Source organism: Neopsephotus bourkii, unplaced genomic scaffold (assembly GCF_033783945.1).
Source record: "Neopsephotus bourkii isolate Nb327-2 ecotype Australia unplaced genomic scaffold, CSIRO-AGI_Nbou_v1 NB_1120, whole genome shotgun sequence".
Lineage (NCBI taxonomy): Eukaryota > Metazoa > Chordata > Aves > Psittaciformes > Psittacidae > Neopsephotus > Neopsephotus bourkii.
In genome coordinates, this window is record NW_026901606.1 from 1911496 (window position 1) to 1933213 (window position 21718).

Consider the following 21718-nt stretch of genomic DNA (forward strand, 5'->3'; position numbering starts at 1 on the left):
TAATAAGAATAATAATAAAAAAATCTGTGCCCTTTATTGCTTAATCCTTTGATTGAGAAACTCATCAGTCAGCAGTAATGTTCTTTTCAGGTGCTCTTGTCTGATTGTAACATACTTCATTTAAACAAAGTTAAGTGTGAAACTAGCCAGTGTTCGCTTTGCTTTTTGTGCCCTGTCAGTCAGCTTTTATAAGCATTCTGCAAAGCACAAGTGGAAGGCCCAGCCTACATGAAGATTTCAGGCACTAATAGAGTAGGAGGTGAACCCATGATTTTCCTATGCATGTGGCATGATTTTGCTGGGCAATTTAACTGAACTATTGGGTATAACATTTCCTCAGTAGTTATTTTGCTGACTCCAGGGTTTTATACTACAGTTAAGGTGGTGGTTGAAGACATGCATGACTCATAGATCAATTAATCGTCATGTTGTTAATAGTCATGCTGTTTACTATACATATTACATGTATATAATCTATGGTATAATACACTGCATAAATAGGTGAAACACTTCAGAATTTCCTTGAGCGTTACTTGATTCTTTGTATGTGGCTGAGTAGTATATATGACTTACACAGTTATGAATGACCAAGCGAGGACTGGTAGGCTACTTATTTACTTTATTAACACTAACTAATAAAAACCCCTACATGAAGTAGATATACTGCTTGTTTTTTAAGACATACTTAATAATTTGGCCATATTAATTCTACTAACAGTTGATTAACTGTTAGGTACTGTCTGACAAGTTTTTATGGATTTGCTTTTACAGAGGCAATGTGTAGAATATGCCTTGAAGGCCCGTCCTCTTCGTAGATATATTCCAAAAAATCCTTACCAGTACAAGTTCTGGTATGTGGTGAATTCTACTGGATTTGAATACATCATGTTTGTCCTCATCATGCTGAACACACTTTGCTTGGCTATGCAGGTAGGAAAACCAGAAACTCTTTTGAAGCTGTTGGCATAAATAGCAGGGAATGATATGAGTGATACAATGCCTTTAGTTTAGAGCAACCTGTATTTTTTTATGAAATGAAATAAGAAAAACAAGCACCTCTGATCAAAGTACTGTCCTGTGACATGTTCTAATCTGTTCTTCAGTTTTCTGAAGTCAAATTATTTAAAGCAGCTTGGTGTTTATAGATCTTCGTAATCTAATCAAGCTCTTTGAGCTTTTGTACCTGCAGTGTAATTTAATTTATATGTGAGTATTCCCAAGATTAGCCATGCGCAAGAAAATCTGAAAAGTCTAATTTTCAGATTTAGCAATGTTAGCAAATGTTTCCTCAACCCCTCAGATTATTTTACTTAGTATATTCTTTTATGCAGTGCGTTTAAGCATTATTCCACCTCTGTGTAGTTGCTGTACTTGTTCTGTCATCATTTTGTATATAAGCTACTCCATATTTGATTGGATTGGACTAAATTATCTTTAAAGGTTGCTTCCCAAACCATTCTATGATATTTCTATCATCTGTGTCTGTATCTTCAGAGGTTTAAAACTTAATATGTGAAGCAACTTTAGTTTTGTGTGTTAATGCAAACCTCATGCAAACATGTTTTCATATATTAGCTTTGTACATATATATACACTTGTTGTATTTTTGCATGTTTTTACTTTTTCTACATTACGCATGAAATTCTTCATCACCTAATTCTCCTATGTATTTTCCAAGTTGTTTCTTTCTTTACCCTAGTATTTCAGATACTGATGTGAAAAAGAATGGTTCAAATTCAGTTTGCCAAAGCATTCTGTCTTTTTCAGTAAACTTGTGTACACTCTATCCTTTCAAAAATATCACTCCTGCACATACTATGTTATTCTGTGTAGGCTTTCTATGCAGCTGGGACACAAGGTTATGCAATTTTTAAACCTAGAATATAAAACTTGTGAAATTGCTGTTGTGTAATACTCCTTTTTTGAGGAACAGTTATCCTCTCAAAACCATCTCTCTAGAAATTCCCTTAGGATGTAGAGGAATGACGATTTTGTTCCACTCAGTGCCAAAATAGAATAGATTTAAACCACTCAATTCTTGGCCAGAGATATTCAGCTACTGTTGTATAAGTGTACATAATAAATACTATGAGAAATTTTTTTGCTGTTGCATTTTTGCCAGCTTTGTCTTAGGCTGCTTACTTTCACTTGATAATTTAAAGCCTTTGCTTTTAAAAGTATTGTATTTTTCATCCACAGCACTATGGGCAGTCTAAGCTCTTTAATGATGCAATGGACATTATGAATATGGTTTTCACAGGAGTGTTCACTGTTGAAATGGTTTTGAAACTGATTGCATTCAAACCCAAGGTAAGTGTTAGATATGCTTTAATTCAGTCATCATCACAGGAATTAAGTACAAGTTTCACATTAGCTATGTATTATTCAAAGAACAAAAAGAACCTATGTTTCCCACATTTATCCATAGAAATGTTAGTCTGATAATATGTATATATGTAACTCCAGGAAATGAAATGCAGATATCAAAAACATATTACAAAGTGGTTGATGAGGTCTGGAATATTTAGAGGTAATGAAAATGTCCCTTCATAAATCAGATAAACTATTTCCTGTTATAAGCATTACTGCTTCTGCTGTTCATGGTACTAAACTCATAACTTTATGCTAAATTAATCTCCAGTAAAGACCCATATATTTCCTATTCTAAAATGAAAAAGTGTTTCTTTACTTTATAAAATATAGTCAGGTACTACAAACATGCACATAAATAATTTGTGTATTCAGTGGCCTTTTTTAGAGTTTTGGTTTCAGTTATACATACACTATATTTGTTAGAGGACTCCACAGTGAGTAGCTGATTACTTTCCTTAAAGGGACACTGTCAAAATGAATAAGGCAGATGCATTTTCAAAGGTAGATTTGCAAGAGAAACTGGTAACTATAGTTACTAACTGAAAAAGAAGGTGCAAATCAGACTGTACAGTTAATACAGTCTTTCTGTTCATTTCTCATACTGCATTTATGACAGTGCACATGTTGATAATAAAAACCTGACAAAAATTTTGTTTTCAGTTCTGGGCTTGCATTTATATAAATAAGTAAAGTGTGGTCACTTGCTATACATGGAATTTTAAAAAAGCCAGACATGCCATTTGAATTTTACTGATCTCACCATTTAAGGCTGGTGTTTTTAATTTCCACTGCCCTTCTTTTAAAGTAATCAGGATATCTGCATCTGTAATTCGCTGTGAGCTGTGCCCTTTCCTGGTGTTTAGTGATCTGTATGACTCTAGGTTGTGTGGGCAATCTTACTCTAGCTTTAAACAAGCTAGCTCTCATTCAGCAACATAAGTTATGGCTGCCCAGAGCTCCGCGTGGAGTAGATGTATAACTGCGTTCCAGCTTTTCAAAACTATTTGTTAAGTTTGTATTTTGTCACAAGCTCTGCTGTGGAGCCTGATTTAAAGCTAGCTTGTATTTGCCTGCAGAAACACACTATCACTTGAGGTCTGGTGTTGAGATGTGAAGTGTGGAGTTCTGGGTGAATGCTTACCCACTCTCCCGTAGTCTTGCTCTGCACTGTCCAGTCTATTGTACATTTCTAATGAATTTATTTGTATTTTTGTGTCACCTATCTCATTCAAATGCTAAGGATTTCACATTAAAAATAACATTATATGAGGCCCCAGAGGAGATAGCTCAGATATGTGGACCACAGTGTCATGAGTATGCTGATTGTGTTTCCTGATTTGTATTTCCTGTTCTATATCCTTGTTTCACACTGAAGTTTCAGAAGACTTTGCTGCATTTTATCATCTGCTCTTTGAAAGAAGATTGTGAATCCTTGTATGGCTATCCATGCACTTGTGACTGCAGTCAGAAATAGCAGCTAATGCAAAATATAGTGGTCTGATCATGAGTGTATAAATCACAGTGCTCCATACTCCTACTCATTATCAAATGCAATGTCTTAATGCTGGTCTCTTAAGACTATGTACACATTGAGTTTTAACTCTGTTACAACATGCTTTCTCTCTGATTTGATGCTTGTACTGTGAGAGACCATTGGATCTGAACCCTGACAGTTTGAAGGGCACTCAGCGAAAGGTCCTCATTTCCTGAATTTTGTTCACCTCAAGATGGCAGAACAGCTTATACTTGTTAATTAGCAGGATAAGGTTACGAGGCTGCGGTACTAATCAGACTTCTGACAGAGATTAATTAGCAAGAAGGGAAGGGAGTTAAATATCTCTGAGGTTGTTCCTGTTATTCTGTGAAGATTTTAACTTTTTTAATAGCCAGCTACAGTTAAAAAAGTCCCATGTTTTTGCAACGTACATTACGTAGTTCAGTAATCACTGAAAATCAGCTATCAGTCTTAATCAGAACTTGAATGTCTTTCAGTAATCTAAATTTTAAACTAGATACATGCATAAACAATAAATTGCTTTAACTTATATTAAGATTTAATAATAGATCAATCTGAATAATAATCTGAATAAAGATCAATCTGAATAAAGACCAGTCTGAAACCCAACTTAATGTTTTGCTTTAGGGTCCATGAGGAAAGGCTAATTAATTAATTTCTTCCTTGTTTGTGTCACTGATGGGTTTCTTAGTCTAGTCTGGCAAAATGGACAGTTTTGTTTATTAATTGAGTGCATTTAAAAGTAATTTCAGAGGTGCTTAAACATCACATAAAAGCTCCATTAGTCACTCTTTTAAAGTTAAGGAGAAAAACATGTTAGGTTTTATCTCATCTGCTTGACAGTGTCCCCTTAATATGCTGACAAAAATCCTGTGAAAACTGTGATCTTTGGTTTCACTGGTCATGCAAACGTAAGGCTTCTATAAATTATTGATAGTCTTACTCTGATATTGTGTTGTTTAAAACCAAGGTACTGCAGACTGCCTTCCAGCTGTGAAATGTATAAAACTTGGATAAGTGATAGATACCAAAAGTGATGCTGAGTGTCTGGCACAATTCTTGACTGGGAGATTGGAACACAGAGTACTTTACAGAATGAGATCCTAAACTTATTAACAGAGTACTAAAAGGACTAAAATATTTCTGTGGTAGATCTGTAGAGACATATTTTGATGTTAATTCTCTGTGCCTACATACTGCCTAGGATCTGTGATTTTATCCTTCAGTATTTCTTAATTAACAAATTTTTCATAATGTAGGTTAAAAGAGCAGGCATTTTTTTCTTCACATTGGTCTTCACATTTGCTAAAATCTGTTCCTTAGCATGGTTTAGTACAATACAAAACAAAATACAGCTGTGAAATCTAAAATAATCCATCAACACCTACCGTATGTACAGCTTCGTGGTAGCTAGCTGTTACTTAAACTTTTAATGATTTTCCATGTCGTTTTACATCAGATTTTTGTAAGAAAAAAGGAAAGATGGCTAGTAAGTGAATTGATCTTGGTCATTGCAGTGGTGAAAACAACTTCTTTGCATGATGTTTATTTGCTGTGACTTGTCCATTCCTCCCTTTTCCAAAACCATCTTTATTTTCTCTTAGTTTTTTGTTTATTTGTATGCTTTTGCTTTACGTATTACTTTGAACAATATTTGTCTATACTGATGGAAAAGGTTTCATAAAATAAATGTGTAAAGTATTTTAGCTATATTAAATCAAAATATGAATTTATTTTTTCAGTGCTTCATATTGTAGCATGTCTAGTACAGTAGCTTTTTCTATAGCTGAAATTACCCTTTATTTGAAGGACCTTTCCTGGTCGTTGTAGAGGAAGATGGATGGCACAGCTGCAGCTTGTGCTGATTATCAGTTTGCTGTTTGCCAATAGTCTCTTATTCTATGTATGTGTATAAATACCGCTACTTTAAAATCCATAAGGAAACTTCTTTTAAGAAGAGAAATAAGGAATATGAATGTTCAGGAAGAATATTGTTATGAGAGTAGCTCCCCTTCTTTAGTTGGCAGCTGCTAATTTCTTTAGGATTATAAATTTGAGTATTGTTCAGCATGATGTTTAGTAGAAACTTTGAGAATGGCTTGTTCTTGTGAAGCAGGATGAGGAAGGAAGGAGGAATAGGGAATTGTGCAGAAGCTCAGAAATGGATGTTTTCATTCAGGAGGCCAAATCCATGAACACCGGCTTTGCCACAAGATTGGAATTGTTGGTTAATCTAAAAGAACCAAAGCATGTGGCACAAAGGGCTGTGGTAATCATCATATTCTGATCTGTTTTCCTCTTAAATCCATTCCTTAAATAAGGGAATGATTATAGCAATTTATGCTTTAGAAGAGCTGAGAAAGTAGCATGCGAAACATAATGTGGCTTTCCTGACTCTGCTCAATGCTTAATCTCCTAGAATACACACTGTAGAGCTGTTGTTTTCTATGGCAGCTCTCTCGTTGTCTCCAAGAGCAAATTTCCACATGAAATTAGCTTTTTCTTTTTTCAAATAGCAATGCACTCAAGTGTAACCTTTAATCTGTGAAGTTACCAGACATTCTAACAGTTTAAAATCTTGAGAAAAATATTACCCAAATCTAGAAACTATTGTAGCTGATTTCGCATTTCTGTGCTAACCCCACATGTAACAACTTAAACTACTCAGCTAGAAATATCTTATAAGAAGCTGTAATAATGAATGTAACGAGGCATAAGGTTAGATTAGCACACTTGTAATTTTAAACATTTTTCTAAACTTATTTTCAATAGTGGCTGACAAGTTAGTAATTTTAAATTGTTTAGCAAGAAAGGAGAATGTATGTGTACCAAAGGTACATATCAGCCATTGTCACATAATGCACATTCCTTAGTCATGGCTAGCTGATAAATTAATGTGTCTGAATGTGAAAAAGGAGAAGATCAGAAATTTTTGCAGTGCTGAATTTAGTAATAGGCAAAATCCACATATGGCAGAAAATCTACGTGTCTTGGCTCTGCAGAGTTCCCTTAAACAGAGTAATACATCTTGATTTGTTCCCAGTGACAGATTGATTCTGAAACCTACCTCAAGGTTTCTTCTGATGTATCTTTTTTGCTCAAACATGCAGTTTTGATGCCAATAGACAGCTAATTGCACGATAGCACTTTATAATAATTTGCAGCCCAATGTACCAGTAACATACATGTAGGGAATATATTTAAAATCATAAAATGTCAGAAGGGAGACTATGAAAAGGAATTCTCAGACATTGGATTGGCTGCGTTAGAAGCATTAAGAAACTGTTCCAAGTTGTGATGGTTCCGAGCACTGCCTTCACTGGTTACGGAATCAGGCCTGCCTGCAAATGTAGTGTGAGTTCCTATATGAAACCTATTTTATGGCTAGAAGATGAAATAAGTTCTGTAATATTTATGCACAGTTCAACATTAATTGTGCATTATTAACCAGTGATGATCTCTGACCCAGTGAATATTTTTACCAGTCCCTTAGATAGGACTATCATACTGTCATTAATGTTAAGGAGGTTTCAATTGGCTTGGTCTTGTGGAAATATTATTAAAGGGATTTTGTTATGCTGCTTAGGTTAATAAGGTTAGAATTTTTCAGCCATGCTAGAAGTCCAAAATCAATTTTGGATGGTGGCTTGCTTGCCAACATTGTGCTCATATGATGGTGTATTATGCATGTGTACTGCGTGTGTGTGTGTGCGTGTGTGTCTGTGTGTGTGTCTGTACATGTATATATATGAAGTATATATATACACACACATGCACATATATGTTGCTTTTCCTTCAGTAGGCAATATTGTTTGTTTTGTTTTGTTTTCTCATTAGACACCGGGTTTTGTTTAACTAATTTCTGTTTATGCAAAACTAAACAGAAGTATGCAAATATTTGACATTTCATGTGTAATCACAAACGTTTGCACCCTGCCTGCTCTGTTCAGGGCTATTTTAGTGATGCCTGGAATACGTTTGACTCCCTCATCGTTATTGGCAGCATAGTAGACGTCGTTCTCAGTGAAGCTGATGTGAGTATACCCCAGCTTACTTTCCTTAGTCCCTACTCTTTCTCTGTCTCCCCACTATTTTCATCATCTGGACAAGTCACAGATTTTGATCTGATGTTTCTAAAGTTTGAGTACAGACCAGTCACAGGTCAATTATGTTGATATGGGAAATAAATAGCCTTTTTTTTCTGCCATTCTTTTTTTTTAGCAATGAAAGGGAAAGATTAGATTGTATAGTGGTACATCAGAGAAGCCTAGAGTGTTTCTGTGTTATAACGCTGTCCTTTTCTTCTCTTTTTTTTTCTGTTTGTGTTTTTCTCTTGGTCTTTCTGCTGAATGCTTGTCCTAACAGCACTATTTCACTGATGCATGGAACACTTTTGATGCCTTAATTGTTGTTGGTAGCGTCGTTGATATTGCTATAACAGAAGTTAATGTAAGTAGCAATTGTTCATGCACTAAAAAGTAATTGCTGTCATCAAGAAATACAGAAAATGTAAACTTTGTCCCCCCAAATCCTGTTTTAAGAAAGTATGTTTATCCTGGAATCAAGGACCAAAACATAAATGTAGATGTTCATGCAAACTGTCATTGTAAATCTATATACCCTTATATTTGCACATGCACACAGCATAGTGAGACAATGAGAATTGTTCTTCTATATACATACAGAAAGTATTTAAAACATTCTATGTATAAAAAAGGAATTAAGCTTCTATTACTGTTTTACCCAGTGATTTTTGTAGGTAGCTTGACCAAGATAATTCAAGTTTCTGTAAGGTGTTTCAGTGGCTCAGTTTAACAAGTAAGGATTTTTTTTTTCTGTGGGAGGTTTGGTTTTTAGAGCAATGCTAGCATTCATATCTAATGAGGTAGCAGAAGGCAGTGACAATACTTGGAAAGTAACTTGGACAGTACTTGGGCAGTAGCTTGTGACAGTACTTGGAAAACTCCACCATTAAACCAAAATTTTGCCCAATGTCTATTACAGTGTAGGTGTTTGGACAACACAAAGATCCCTTTCCAAGAAATGAAATAGTGGTTTTTGCCTGTTTTCTGTCTGACTTGCTGGTTTTAACAAGGAAAGCTGTATAACAAAAATGATAAATGAAAGATAACGAAGTGTCAGTTATGTAGTAGATGTGCCAGTGATTCCCATATTTGCATGTTTCTTTGACTAGCTAGTCAAAATAGAATTTCAGAGGAATGTGCCTCTTCCCTCTAATGCTTCTTGAGACCTCAAAAAGGGAGACTGAAGGAGGTGAGACTTGAATCCGTCCCAGCTCGGGGAGCACATAGAAATCTGTAGGTGAGGTCAGAGTATTCCACCAGCTGAAGATCTTACCTGTTTATCATTCTGAGAACTAAGTTATGCAGAAATACCCATGGTGCAGGAGATCACAAACATTCACATCTTTTCCCTGTATCAAAGAACAGATTAATCGGAGAAAGCTGGAGATATAAATAGTTGCTCAGTGCTCTTTGAAGATACTTAGCTTGTATGTTCTATAGCCATCACAGTTTATGATCTTGAGAATAGCATCACTTTACTCTTAAATTTGTTTTAGTAAGCTAGACATATGGGTTGTGTTTTTTTAGCCCAAATCGTTTCTTTTCAGTGGGATATTTAATATACTTTAATTAATTTTAAGTATTTAAAAATAACTCTGAATTTGAATAAATACTCTTCAGTGGTGCATATTTAAGTTGCAATATCTCTGTCATATCTTGGGAAAGCAAATCCATCCTGTTTGTCATTACCATTTAATGGAAACAGTTTTTCAGAGAAAACACATTCTACATTTATTTTCCAAAATATGTTCAGAACGCAATTCTTAGGATCACATTCCCGCAGCCAGGATAGCAGGAATGATACCTCTTACTCCATTTAGACAGTACCTTGATTTTGGAACTGCGAATACCATGATGATAAAGTTGCCCAGGAACATGGAATAGAAATAGTATTTGAAAAAAACTGTGAACCTTTCCTGACATTCCAGGATGAGGGATAAAAAACCCACAAATGCACAATTCTCAAGAGTTTGAGGGATTCACAGTTGATTGGATGAGGTACTGAGCACAAAGTAATGGCAAAAGCATGGTCCATGGTAGGACAGAAATGGGCAGATAAGGCTACTGCCAAAAGAAATACTTTGTATACTGTACCTATACAGGTCTCCAGAGCATATTAGAATTGGCACAGACATCAAATGCTGGCAGTAGCTGTTGTTGAGAAACAGTGAGGTACATAGTTTTTAATCTTCTTGGGCTCTAGTATATTTGGTAAGCATAGTAATACCTATTATAAATGCATTTCAACCAAATACAGAAAACAAATGCATTCTTTTATCTTTTTTTTCTAAGATGGCAGAAGATCGTGAAGCATACACACGGTCTGTTAGCCCTAGTTAAAGACTTCAAATTCCTTTATAGAAGCGCAAATTCTGGACTGCCATATTAAAAAGTAAACACAATCAAAATAATTCTAAGGCTTATTCACCCTGAAGTTCCTTTCTGATTTTATGTTGAACTGAGAGAATCTCAAACTGACTGCATTGCTGTAAAGAACAATGGAGTGATGTTATAAATTGGGAGCAGAAGGACTTTACCCCATTCGTTAGATTTCAGACTGATTTTGCTCAGTTCTCAGCAGGTGGTGTTTTTTTTCTAGCTGTAAACTGGGGGAACATGAGCTGATGGGGAACGTCAGTGACCACAGAACTGCATTGTCCCATCGAGATAAAGTATAACTACAGTTCATGGGGCAGATTTTTAAAAGCTGCTTCTAATTTGTTGGATGGGGGTTGTGTGTTTGGTTTTGTTTGGGTGTTTTGTTTGATTCCCCCCCCCCCCGCCCCAGAAGAGTTTGGATTTAGACTTTCAGCTCAAGTATTTACAATTTACCCGCTCTGTCCATTCACAGACTGAAATGTATAAAGGAACATAGTGTTTGAGGAGAGTGAAAAGGCTAATCATTTGGAATGACTTTCCCCAATAATTGCAAAATGTTCTTGGTTGTGCAAAGATTGAAAAATATCTCAAGTGTACTTCTGTGAGCATAGAAGATGCCCCTGTATTTAACACTGTATGGACAGTGTTGATTTGACACTATTACTTGTAACTGTTCACTGCTGAGCTTTCAGCTGTTAAGAACACTGCCATTTCAGTAATTCACACAGTTGCTTTGAAAATATTCTGGAGATCAAATAGTGATCTTCAGGAAAAGTAGACACCTCAGTCAAAAACTGGCACTGTCATTTCCTAGTTTTTCATGCTGTACTCACTGGAGAAGAAAGGCTCATCTTTGTCTTCTCGTACTGCACAGCAGACTGTTTGTGTACTAAGTACTGTCTGTTTCTGGTCTCTTCCACTTTTTCTGTGCTTTGTTTGTGCAAGTCAATAATGTATTAGTTTCAGTGTATTTCTGGGCTTGATTTCCCATTTTCAACGTGAAGCAGTGAATACTTCAGTGTCCAGGGAAATTTCTTAGATTTTTCTTACTTTTACTGTTTTGCTTGAACTGAATTATTCCTACTTCATTAATTTGTGTAAATTTCTCTAATAGAAATGCAGGATTTTAGAATCTTTTTCTTAATATTTTGTGGCATTCTGAATTGTGCCATTCCATCTGTACCTTTTACCTAACACTGACAGTGATCCTGGGAAATCTACAGCTCTGCTAAGATACTAGAAAGACTTCGTTTGCAGTAGGATTTCAAGCATGATTGAAATGGCACCTATGAAAATTCCCACTGTGGAAACTTCTTAAACTGAGGAAGCTCAGCCTTGCTTGAGGGGTGATCTGAAACACTGTGAATTGATAGCACTAATGTGACATCAGGTCTTGTTGCAGTTGTAACTGCAACCTTAATTGATCAGTGTAAAACACTTGAAAGAATGTGAAAACATAAAATAATGTACTCAAGATGAACTAAACATTCTTAAGGGTTTGCATATACAATTGCCTCATGCTGTGGAAACAACTCAACATCATTTTGATAACCTAACTGTGTGCATTTAGGCTAATTCCAAAGGCCAGCAATTTCTTCTAGTATGCAGCATGTTTATGTCTTACCCATTTTTGTCAAGAGAGTGGGTTGGACTTTCTAGTTACACATCACCTTAATTTCAATACTACATTATGGAAATTATATGCCATCTCACTATTTGATTGTTCCTTTTATTATTTATTAGCATTTTATAATAATGTATATGGTGCCCTGAGGCTGATTCTTCTGATCCAGCAACCTCCCATTCACATATAAGCCAGGAAATTCTGTGGTTTTACTATTTTTGGTGCCTGTGGCCATCAGTGTTTAATATATTCAGTGATTTACAGGACTGCTCAGCAGCCTCAAGGGCTGGATCAGTGACCAACTCCAAAAGTTAATCACCTCAGAGCAACATATATTTTGGCAATATATATTTTCTATGATGCTTTTTTTATTTACCCTTTCATTTAATATCCCTTTTTTTAACCATTATTCTTTTATGAACCTAATTGGTTTTCATGTTCATTTTATTTTTAGAAATTTTTAGAGGCAAGTATGTATAAGTAAATATATATATGGTATAGCAATAAAAAAATTAAAAGCACTACTAAAACCCATATAATTACTTTTTGGTTTTGTGACCTTTTGTTTTCAAAAAGCTTCACATGGCACACAAGATCTTGTTTGGTCATAAAAATGGTTCCTTTTCAATTAAAAATGCAGAGCAGTGATTGTGAGACACAAGATGTGGTCAGTCCATTCTGGGAGATGGACATATATAACTTGAGAAAAAGAGAGGTAAATAGATTCTGACCGTGTGAGTTCTTAAATGGAAATGACGGGTTTCAGTCTGACCTGGCTGTATAGAAATTATCTTCTTTGTCAGCTTAGAAACCATTTGGATGACCAGAACTTGATGACTTAGAGGCATGATCACATAGTTATAGTAGTAGTTTTGAAGGTTTTAATTCACGTTTTATATTTAATTGTCTTTTATCATTCATGTGCTGCCAAAATATCAAGAAAATAATGGAGATTTCACTTTCCTCTTCTATTCTGCAAATGTTTAATGCAGTCCCCATAGGTTAAATTCATGCTTGAATTTAAGTAAAATTCAAGTTCTTTGCTGAAATTGGCATAAAGGAACAGCATTGATACCTTCCTCCTGAGCCTCTCAGGAAAACCTGTTTGTCTTGGATCACCACTGTAAACACATGAGGCTTATCCAATGCTCACAACACTTAACTAATGTAGCAATGTCATACACTAAAAAAAGAATCTCTCACAAAACCACAACTGGAAGTTCTGCCATTTGGCAAGAAAGAGTGCTGTTATTACCATTTCAGCACTGTGCAGTGCCAAATGTTGGCTTGTGAACCATGGGATTCAATTTTTGATTGCTAGACTGCTAGTAGAGCCTGTAGTGGGAGTCCTGGTGCTTATTTTCATGTAGTTGCCCACTCATGCAGGAGCTGGTGACACGGCTGATCTTGCTTGTTCCCAGGAGTGGTTTAAAAGCCTATTATCTACCTCCTGTAAGAGATTCTGGTCTACAGTATTGAACCAAAGCAATTCAGTTTGAATCCACCTTTATTCAGCAGTATCGTATGTTAGAACTTACATTTTGTTGCTAGTAATTGATATTTTTGAATACTGTTAATACATTTTGTAGACCTTTGCAAGTGTATCTCTAGGCTCAATGGTAGGTCAGAAAAATACATTCTCATTTGGCTTTGCTTTCTTAGTATGAACGCTTATTGCAATATGAAATCTACTGTGTTGCAATACCTAATTTGGAAATAGAAGTACATTTCTGAGCTGATTTCATGAAGTTGATAGTACTAATTATTTACTTTATTGCATATATTTATTGTTATTGTTAGTTATAATAACCCCCCTATACTATCAACATGTTAGTTATGAACTAAGTTAGGAGTTTTAAATACATCTTTTACAGGGGAAAAGATACTTTATTATATACTCTGGGGTCCTTCACATTGATTCAGATTTTTACTGAATTATGTATATGGACATTTGGTTCATGTTGAACAGGGGACTAGAGAGAGCACTGATAAGACTATGAAGAAAATCACTTACTAGCACATTTGAATTTCTGTAATTATTCTCTGGACAAATCACCTACATGTGTACAGATACATGCTGCACATTTCTGAAGATATTTTGGCAACCTGAATGCTTTCCCATATATGTTATGTCATATGTATTTGTTATTCAGATGTTTACTTCTATATTTATAATCATCATTATGTGTTCATTTGTTTTGGCATCCACTTACACCCTTTGGCACAATCTGTAAAAAAGAAGCATTTGACCAACACTGAATACTAATACCCACTGATTTTCACCATGTTTATTTTTTCTTAAACACAGAGCTACAGTTTGCTTCCAATGCATGACGCAATCTGTTCCACACTGTTCACAGTTTTGACATTGAAGCTTTTTTCAGTTAGGATGTTTATTTTGAACTTCTGTTGCAATAAGAAGAGCATGATGAGGAGTTACTGTTAAGGAAATGTGCTAAAGTTTTCATACACAGCAATAAATATTTGACCAAAATTGGTAGCAGATTGCAACCAATTTAATCAGTAAGTCAGAAATTTAAGTTCATCATTGGTTAATCTTTTCTGAGGGTGGAGAGTGATTGGGGAAGAAAGCTGCTGTGTTGAACTTTCATTAAGAAAAAAAGAAAAATCATACGTTACCACCGATTTGAAGTATCTAAGAATTGGCTTAAAATTACATAGTTCTGCAGTGCTTTGCTGAACTAGGCTCCCAGCATAGCTGGCACATGGCTGAGAGAAAAGGTTAATTAAGCCAGTCTCTGTCCTCATTTACCTCTTTGCAGTGCATCTGTCAGCCAAGCAGTGACAGCAGAAGCTGATCACTTGTTCTAGCTGTGCCCATTGCCAGCCTTCTAGCAGGGATCCCAGAGGCACATCTGTCATCTTGAGAATCATAGTCCCAAGGGGGGAGGGGGGGGGGGGGGGCGGAACAAAAAAAAATCATCATGAGAACCAAAAGCAGGTGGGGCATGAGTAGTGTTGGAATGACTGGTGGAAGGTGAGGGGAAAAGGGAGGTTTGGTAGGTTGCCTGACTGCAGGAAATACTTTCATTTGCATTCTTGTCAGCAGCCATCATCCAAAGAGACACTGCTGCTCAGCCTGCCCCCTCCCTCAGTCTTCCCCTACATATATATAATGTGCCACCTACTTATATGTGTACAGCTCAAGTAATATTACTGAAGTTGCAAATAAGATGATGTGTTTGAGTAGTTTATTTTTTCCTTATCTGTAGGAAGCAGACATTTCTCTGTTGCTGTTTGTCTGTTATTGTTACTGAAGATTGTGTTATCTTAGTCTTAGTTTCCCAGATCTTTCTGTTGGAAGGACACACATAAACTTTGTCTTGTAGATCAGTATTTCCTTTATAAAAAGCCTGGGTAATTGTCCTGGGTTCAGCAGTAACAGTCATTTTTCTGATTAAGCCATGTTTTCTTTGTGGTATATCACTATACTATATTCATTATAATTAGTACTAATAATATAAATAAAGCTGCTGTCTTATCAGAGGGAAGTGCCAGAGAGGGCAATATGTTAAACATACCAACTTTCAAATGCCAGTACCCAAAACACTTGGCCAGTGATGGGCAGAATCTGAATATTTTGAGCTCCTGTAGGAAAAAAATCCTCTGCTATCAGGAGTTTGTTTTATTGTTTCTATCATCTATCTGCACCTTGGTATTTTTGTACAAGTGCCTTCTGTGAACAGGATTTTTTCATTCCTGGCCTGCTCTTTCCAGTGTCTGTAATTTATAATCCCTTGCATATGACATCCTAATGCCTCCCAGCAGCAGCAGATCAGCCATCAGAAGCAGGCAAACAGGACTGCTTAGTGCAAAGCAGCTGAGAAAGAGCGATTGAAGAGAGGAGTGTGCATTACACAGTTCCCTGCATTCACGAATGTGCCTACACAAATACAGCCAGTGCCCTTCAGACAAAAAAACCCCAAACTTGAGGGATTGTGCCCTCATCATTCTTGGGCACCTGCAGCAGAGCTGTTCACATAGTGTTGGTAATCTGATCTCTGGCTGCATTTTCAAAAGTGAGAATTAAGCAATTACTAAAATAGGTATATGTAGAAATTTTTTTTGTGTGTGAGGGTTTTTTCATAACCAAATCATAATACTTATCATTATTTTCTTTAGAGAGCAGATAAATAAAAATCTGTAGGCCTAAGGTATCCTTTTTCTGTTCTTACCTACCCCATTACATATTGCTATCCTAATATTGTTCCTAGCTTATTTGGAACTCAGTCCTTTTCCTGTAAAAGCTAGTGGTTGTGTCAGTTTGTGATGATGCTTTAATTTAATCTGTTCTATATCGGTCAAATGCATAATTTTAATTGCTGATGATACAAAATATTGAATGGTAATTAAGTAATTTGCTCACTGCTTAAGACAGTATCAAGCACAGCATGAGTTAGTCACTGGAGGTTAATCTGAAATGTCAGGGTTTGTCTGCAGAAGGTTTTTTCTTTAAAAGCTTCAGTGAAAAGAGAGTTTTTCTCTACTAAAAAGCCCACATAAGTGTGGATCTGTGCATACTAGTAGCGGTTTGTGATTGCTGATAGGTAGACAGCTTTGCAAGCTTGTTTTCATGTTTTGTGATATTTTGGCATTAATGATGTTTGTTATTTCTCCTTAATCTCTATCTTAATGGTTTTATTTCAAATAGTTGCAAAATGCAGGGAGTTTCTAATGCAGCAACAGTCTTTCATTTGCAGCATATTTCTTGGATATTTTATGTAAGTGCTTGCAAAGGTTAAATGTTGCAGCTGATTTTACAAATACTCTGCTTACTGACATCTAATGAGGAGACCTGGGGTTTGGTTAATATTATTGCTTCAATTTAATAGCAATCCCTGAGGTTTAAAACTCAGAAAATACTGGCATCCTGGCAGGGCAGCAATGTATACACATGTAGATTGCATGTAGCTGAACAGTTATTTTTACTTAATTTTACCCTTTTGATACCTTTATATTATATATGTTTTACAAAAAAGTAATAGACAAAAAAGAAAGTATTTTAATAAATACCAGTAATGATGTGACTTCAACAAAGTACTACCTATTTATTATTTTTTTTTAACTCTAGTATGTTTGTATAATATACTGCCAGTATTTTCAGCAGAATTGGCTTCTCTCTTTTCCCTTCCTCCTCTCAAAGTTTCATCTTAGGTAACAGCAATACTTGAGATTTTACTCAGTGAAGCATAGTATTGAGAGTGGGTCTGATGCATCCACAGTGTGTTGGAAGCAGCACTGGGGAAGCATCATGGTTATTGCTGCTATATGTGCCAACAGTTGTTGAAAAGTGCCTCTTTAAAAGGAGGATATTTAGGCAAGAGAGTAAGACCCATCACTTAGATCCAATATCCAGAATCCCATTTGTTCTAGTGGTATAAATGTGTTTAAAGATGCTTCTGCTCAGTTTTGGAAGAAGCTGCTGTGAATCCGTCAGTAAACAAGCAAGCATAGACAGCTGGTCCTTTAAGCTTTGCTGGCTGGTTTGCTATGTGCCTCACTGTTTAGGATACAGAAATGGTTTCTCCAAAGACAGACAGACTTTGTAAAGAGAGAAGTGAGTTTCTAGTTTGGCTCTGTGAACAAGAGGCTGGTGTGTGCCTTTTGCCTCCCTGTAGCTCCTGAGGGTTGTACACACCTGTTTAAAAGGGTCAGTCAAACCCTGAAGCACTTTATCCATGCCTGATCCTGTTACATGAACTCAGGTGGATGTGTACTTTGTAGATGGTGAGAGAGTAGAAGTATTGCCGTCCCATGTGCACCTCTGTGAGAGGGTCAGACTTCATGTCCTTTTGTTAAAAATGTTTGTCTATCACTTTGGCAAAGTGAAAATCTGTTCTTGTTAAGCACTGCAAAAGCCAGTGTTCATCACTGAGTTACCTCCAGTGAATTACTTTGCTTTAAGGGAGCTCCTGATGGTGATATAAACAAACTCACTTGAACATAGTTAGATTCCACTGGTGGAGTAAATAATCAGCAAAAAAGAACACAGCAGAAAAGGGACCTTGGAAGGCTAGTTGGACCCACAGCTTTGCTCTTGAGTTTTACTTAGGCTTACTGCTAGAATTTCATACAGCCTGTAAAGGTTGATGGCTAGTTTTGTTTGGTTTACAGAGGGGAAGATATTTTATTTTGCATTTACTTTCCACTGGGTCTTTTAAACATATTTTATACTAGCAGATTTTAGTATGAGTCAGCCAACAGTGTTTTAGTATGAGTCAGCCAACATGAAATGCAAAAGGGAGGATTTTAATAAGCATATAAATGTTTTGTTCAGGTAGTATATTGAGTTGAAATATATTCATTTATATTTAGAAATGAAAAATGTCCTTCTTTCTCTTTATGGTTAAGCTGATTTTTTTAATCTTTTATTTGATTTTAATATTTAATGTTCTTAATTTCTTAAAGCCAAAGCCAACTGAAACAGTCACAACTGATGAGTCTGGGGTAAGATAGTAAACTGGCCCCAGTGGTTTTACCTCTACTTGAGTTTATTTTTTTTACCATGTCTATTTTCCACCAATTTTTTTTCTGTATTTTTCATAACTGTCTTACTACAAAGGTGTTATGCAGTGGTTTGCATTCATTGTCAGTGTACTATTGAAGTCTACTACAAAAAATCCAATATGATCCTCATTAACAAACCAGAAAACTTGGAAATGCATGTGGTGTGTGAAGCATTTCTACAGGTCTTGTGTTTTTAGCATGTAATTTTTCCTTTCATATCATGCTTATTAAGGTGAAAAGGCCCTCAAGATACATTTTCAAATCTTACCTCTTCCACCGTTGCATTTGATGTTGTTATTCTGGAAGTGTTGCATGTTTGAGTTTGTATCTGGTTTGACTTCTCCATGATGCTCTTCAGAACTCTGAAGACAGCGCTAGAATCTCCATCACTTTTTTCCGTCTCTTCCGTGTGATGAGGTTGGTGAAGCTGCTTAGCAGAGGAGAAGGAATCAGAACTTTACTGTGGACGTTTATTAAATCATTTCAGGTTAGCAAAATTTGTTTAAATTTGTTTTATAATTACATCCATTAATACGCCAAATTTTATGAAGCAGTACACTGTAGAGTGCAAAAAACATTTTTAAATTCTGCTACCAATAATGAAATATTTAAATATATTTGCATGATAATGTCCAAATAAACTTCACCAGTCACTTCAGTGAGTCTAAGGGTCTGTCTTGGTCAGTTAATGTTATTTGCTACCATGAGATTTCTACAGTACTTCTTAAAAAATATTTGGCATATCTAAAAGGGGTAGGATGGGTTTGACACACACAGGTCTCTCACTTCCACACATTTTATTAGGTAACTACAAAGGAAGGATTTAATCAATTTTTTAATATAAAACTGATTTCACAAGTTTAACAAAATAGACATTTGAATCCTTGCTTCTGAAAATGTTGATGAATGTGAAGTTAATGGAAATCTGTAACTGTATAGAAGGAAGTATCTTTGTGTTGTCAGAACTAATAATGAAAATAAAATTAAAAGCTGCTAAAGATGATTCTTCCCCCTGGATTGCTGGCAGAAGTAATTTAAAATATAATGAAGTTTGTGCTTATTGTATGCAGCAGAATATTAAGAGTGACAGGTTGTAACATTTTAATCACTTACATGGGAAGAAAAACCTTGGAAAAGCCTATATTGTACAGAAAAATTATTTGTGTAAATACAAATTGAAATTATGGTATGAAATTATTAAAAGACAATGCACCTGTCCCATTTCTAGGCTCTGCCTTATGTTGCTCTTCTGATAGCCATGCTGTTCTTCATCTATGCTGTCATTGGGATGCAGGTAATGATAGATATTTTTTTTAGCATTAAATAAAAGTACAGTGTTTACTCTGAGACTTGTTTGCTAAAGTGCTTATTGAAGCTTTCCTTTGATAGTGGCAGTATATATAAGGCAGAGCTTTCACAGTAATGTAGAATCTCTGTTTCGCTGTGATTTTAGTAGCCAGAAAATCTAAAAGGATGCAGTAGAAGAGCTTGGTGTGGGCTCATAGAATCTTGGTTTGCTGAAATGAGAATTGAACTCATTTCCATCTCTGTCTGAGACAGGATACTCAGACTCTCTGTGCTTTGGTTTCATAGAATCATAGAATAGTTAGGTTTGGAAAGGACCTTAAGATCGCCTGGTTACAAACCCCCTGCCGTGGGCAGGGACACCTCACCCCATCTTTGCATCTCTTTTTCTGTAGAATCAAGATTTTCAGGACAGCAATTATATCTTACTACTAGAATGTACAGTATTTAGCACAGTAGGGCTTTAATATTAATAAAGGACTTTAGGTGGGAGTTTAAAACAAATGATATTTTCTCACCTGAAATACAGGAATATGTATTAGTATTATAAAGGTTTATTGATGCCAAGAGAAATGATGAAGAATTATCTCGTATGTATGATAAATCTACGGCATTTACATAATTATCAGGAAAACTCTAAAGAGAGTAAAGAAAGTGTATTCGTGAAAGTTTTTTTAATAGGTACTGAAGCAAGTTTAGACTGCAAGGCCTACAGCTTCTGACAGTACAGGTCACTAGGATGAAATTCCAAATCCTGTGTTATTGTAGGTATTTGGAAAAGTGGCCATGAGGGACAACAATCAAATAAACAGAAACAACAATTTTCAGACATTCCCCCAAGCGGTGCTGCTTCTTTTCAGGTCAGTATACCTTAGCTCTCACTTAATGCATCCCATTTCACTGATCTATGAAAAAATGCCTGTATCTTTTGTACCATGTGTTTGTTCAAAATGTGTTTTCAAGTGAAAAGCATTTTAGCATAACAAGCACATACTCTCTACGGCTGCATGCTGAGTTGTCATTGGCACAGCAGGGTTCTAATCGGGTGATACACACCTCAACTCATTACAGCTATTGTGAAACATCTCATTTGTGGTGTAATTGTCTTTGGGTAGAGCCTAAACATAGTCAGCCCTCATATCACTGTGTAGGTGTTGGAAAAAGGGAAAAAGGCTGTGCCCTTCCTGTACTCTAGAAGCACAGCTATCATGACAGTTTGAAAAGCAAAGGGTTATTGAAAAGATAAAGAAATAAAATATATACATTTGCTGAAGACAAAAAGTAGAGGGTGTAACTTGCAGAAGGGAAATACCAAAAAACAGTAGGCAGAGTTTTCTGATGTCAGAGGCAGGTAAATCTGGATGTACGGGGATTATGCAATCTCTGTCACTAGAGAGCCTGAGAGAGGGTAAACATTTGCCAGGTGTGCTTCAAAATGTCTTGGAGAAAGGAGATGGAATGTCATGGAGCAGGGATGCCTCTAAAGGTGACAGCGTTGAGAGTGCTCTTGCCTGTGATTCTGTAACTCCGCTTGGCTCCTATGCGTTGTGCTAACCCAGCTGGCAAAATGGGCAGGACATTCCTTATCTAAAACAAAGGGCATCATCCAATGAGGTCTGAATCACTTGAGGCAGGTAAAGACTTTTGCCTTTCAAACTAGGTGATGAACACAGCCAAAAACGTCATAAATACTTAGCCATCTTACCAATATTTGAATTCATGTGTCTGTGTACAGGCATTACCCTGTATACTATGCAAAAAACGCAGTCGCAGAAGTTAGAGACAAACATTTCTTCAGCCATCCTGAGGAAAAGGCAATTCATCTTTTACAAATAGATACTCCCAACTTTTATGATAGGTTTTCATACGCAACACCTCATTTGTACACAGTAGCTCCACCGCAATAAG

General features: G+C 36.0%; 1 protein-coding gene and 1 long non-coding RNA gene across 18 annotated transcripts in view; one reads left to right on the forward strand and one right to left on the reverse strand.

The window, feature by feature from the left end:
- CACNA1D (calcium voltage-gated channel subunit alpha1 D) overlaps nucleotides 1-21718 on the forward strand; it is a 185296-nt gene that overhangs the window by 130358 nt on the left and 33220 nt on the right. For 6 of the 17 annotated variants that reach the window (XM_061362357.1, XM_061362354.1, XM_061362352.1 and 3 more), the window contains 8 exons: nucleotides 772-930; nucleotides 2200-2310; nucleotides 7840-7923; nucleotides 8255-8338; nucleotides 18407-18445; nucleotides 18864-18992; nucleotides 19734-19799; nucleotides 20579-20670. In XM_061362357.1, the coding sequence (XP_061218341.1) occupies nucleotides 772-930; nucleotides 2200-2310; nucleotides 7840-7923; nucleotides 8255-8338; nucleotides 18407-18445; nucleotides 18864-18992; nucleotides 19734-19799; nucleotides 20579-20670 (764 nt within the window). The remainder of the gene's footprint in view (nucleotides 1-771; nucleotides 931-2199; nucleotides 2311-7839; nucleotides 7924-8254; nucleotides 8339-18406; nucleotides 18446-18863; nucleotides 18993-19733; nucleotides 19800-20578; nucleotides 20671-21718) is intronic. The other 11 variants (XM_061362370.1, XM_061362360.1, XM_061362359.1 and 8 more) reach the window with 6 other exon arrangements.
- Nucleotides 1-21718, reverse strand: part of LOC133217175 (uncharacterized) — a 121281-nt gene that overhangs the window by 17205 nt on the left and 82358 nt on the right. Inside the window, exon 2 of the long non-coding RNA XR_009726816.1 lies at nucleotides 9248-9323. This is a non-coding gene — a long non-coding RNA (uncharacterized LOC133217175). The remainder of the gene's footprint in view (nucleotides 1-9247; nucleotides 9324-21718) is intronic.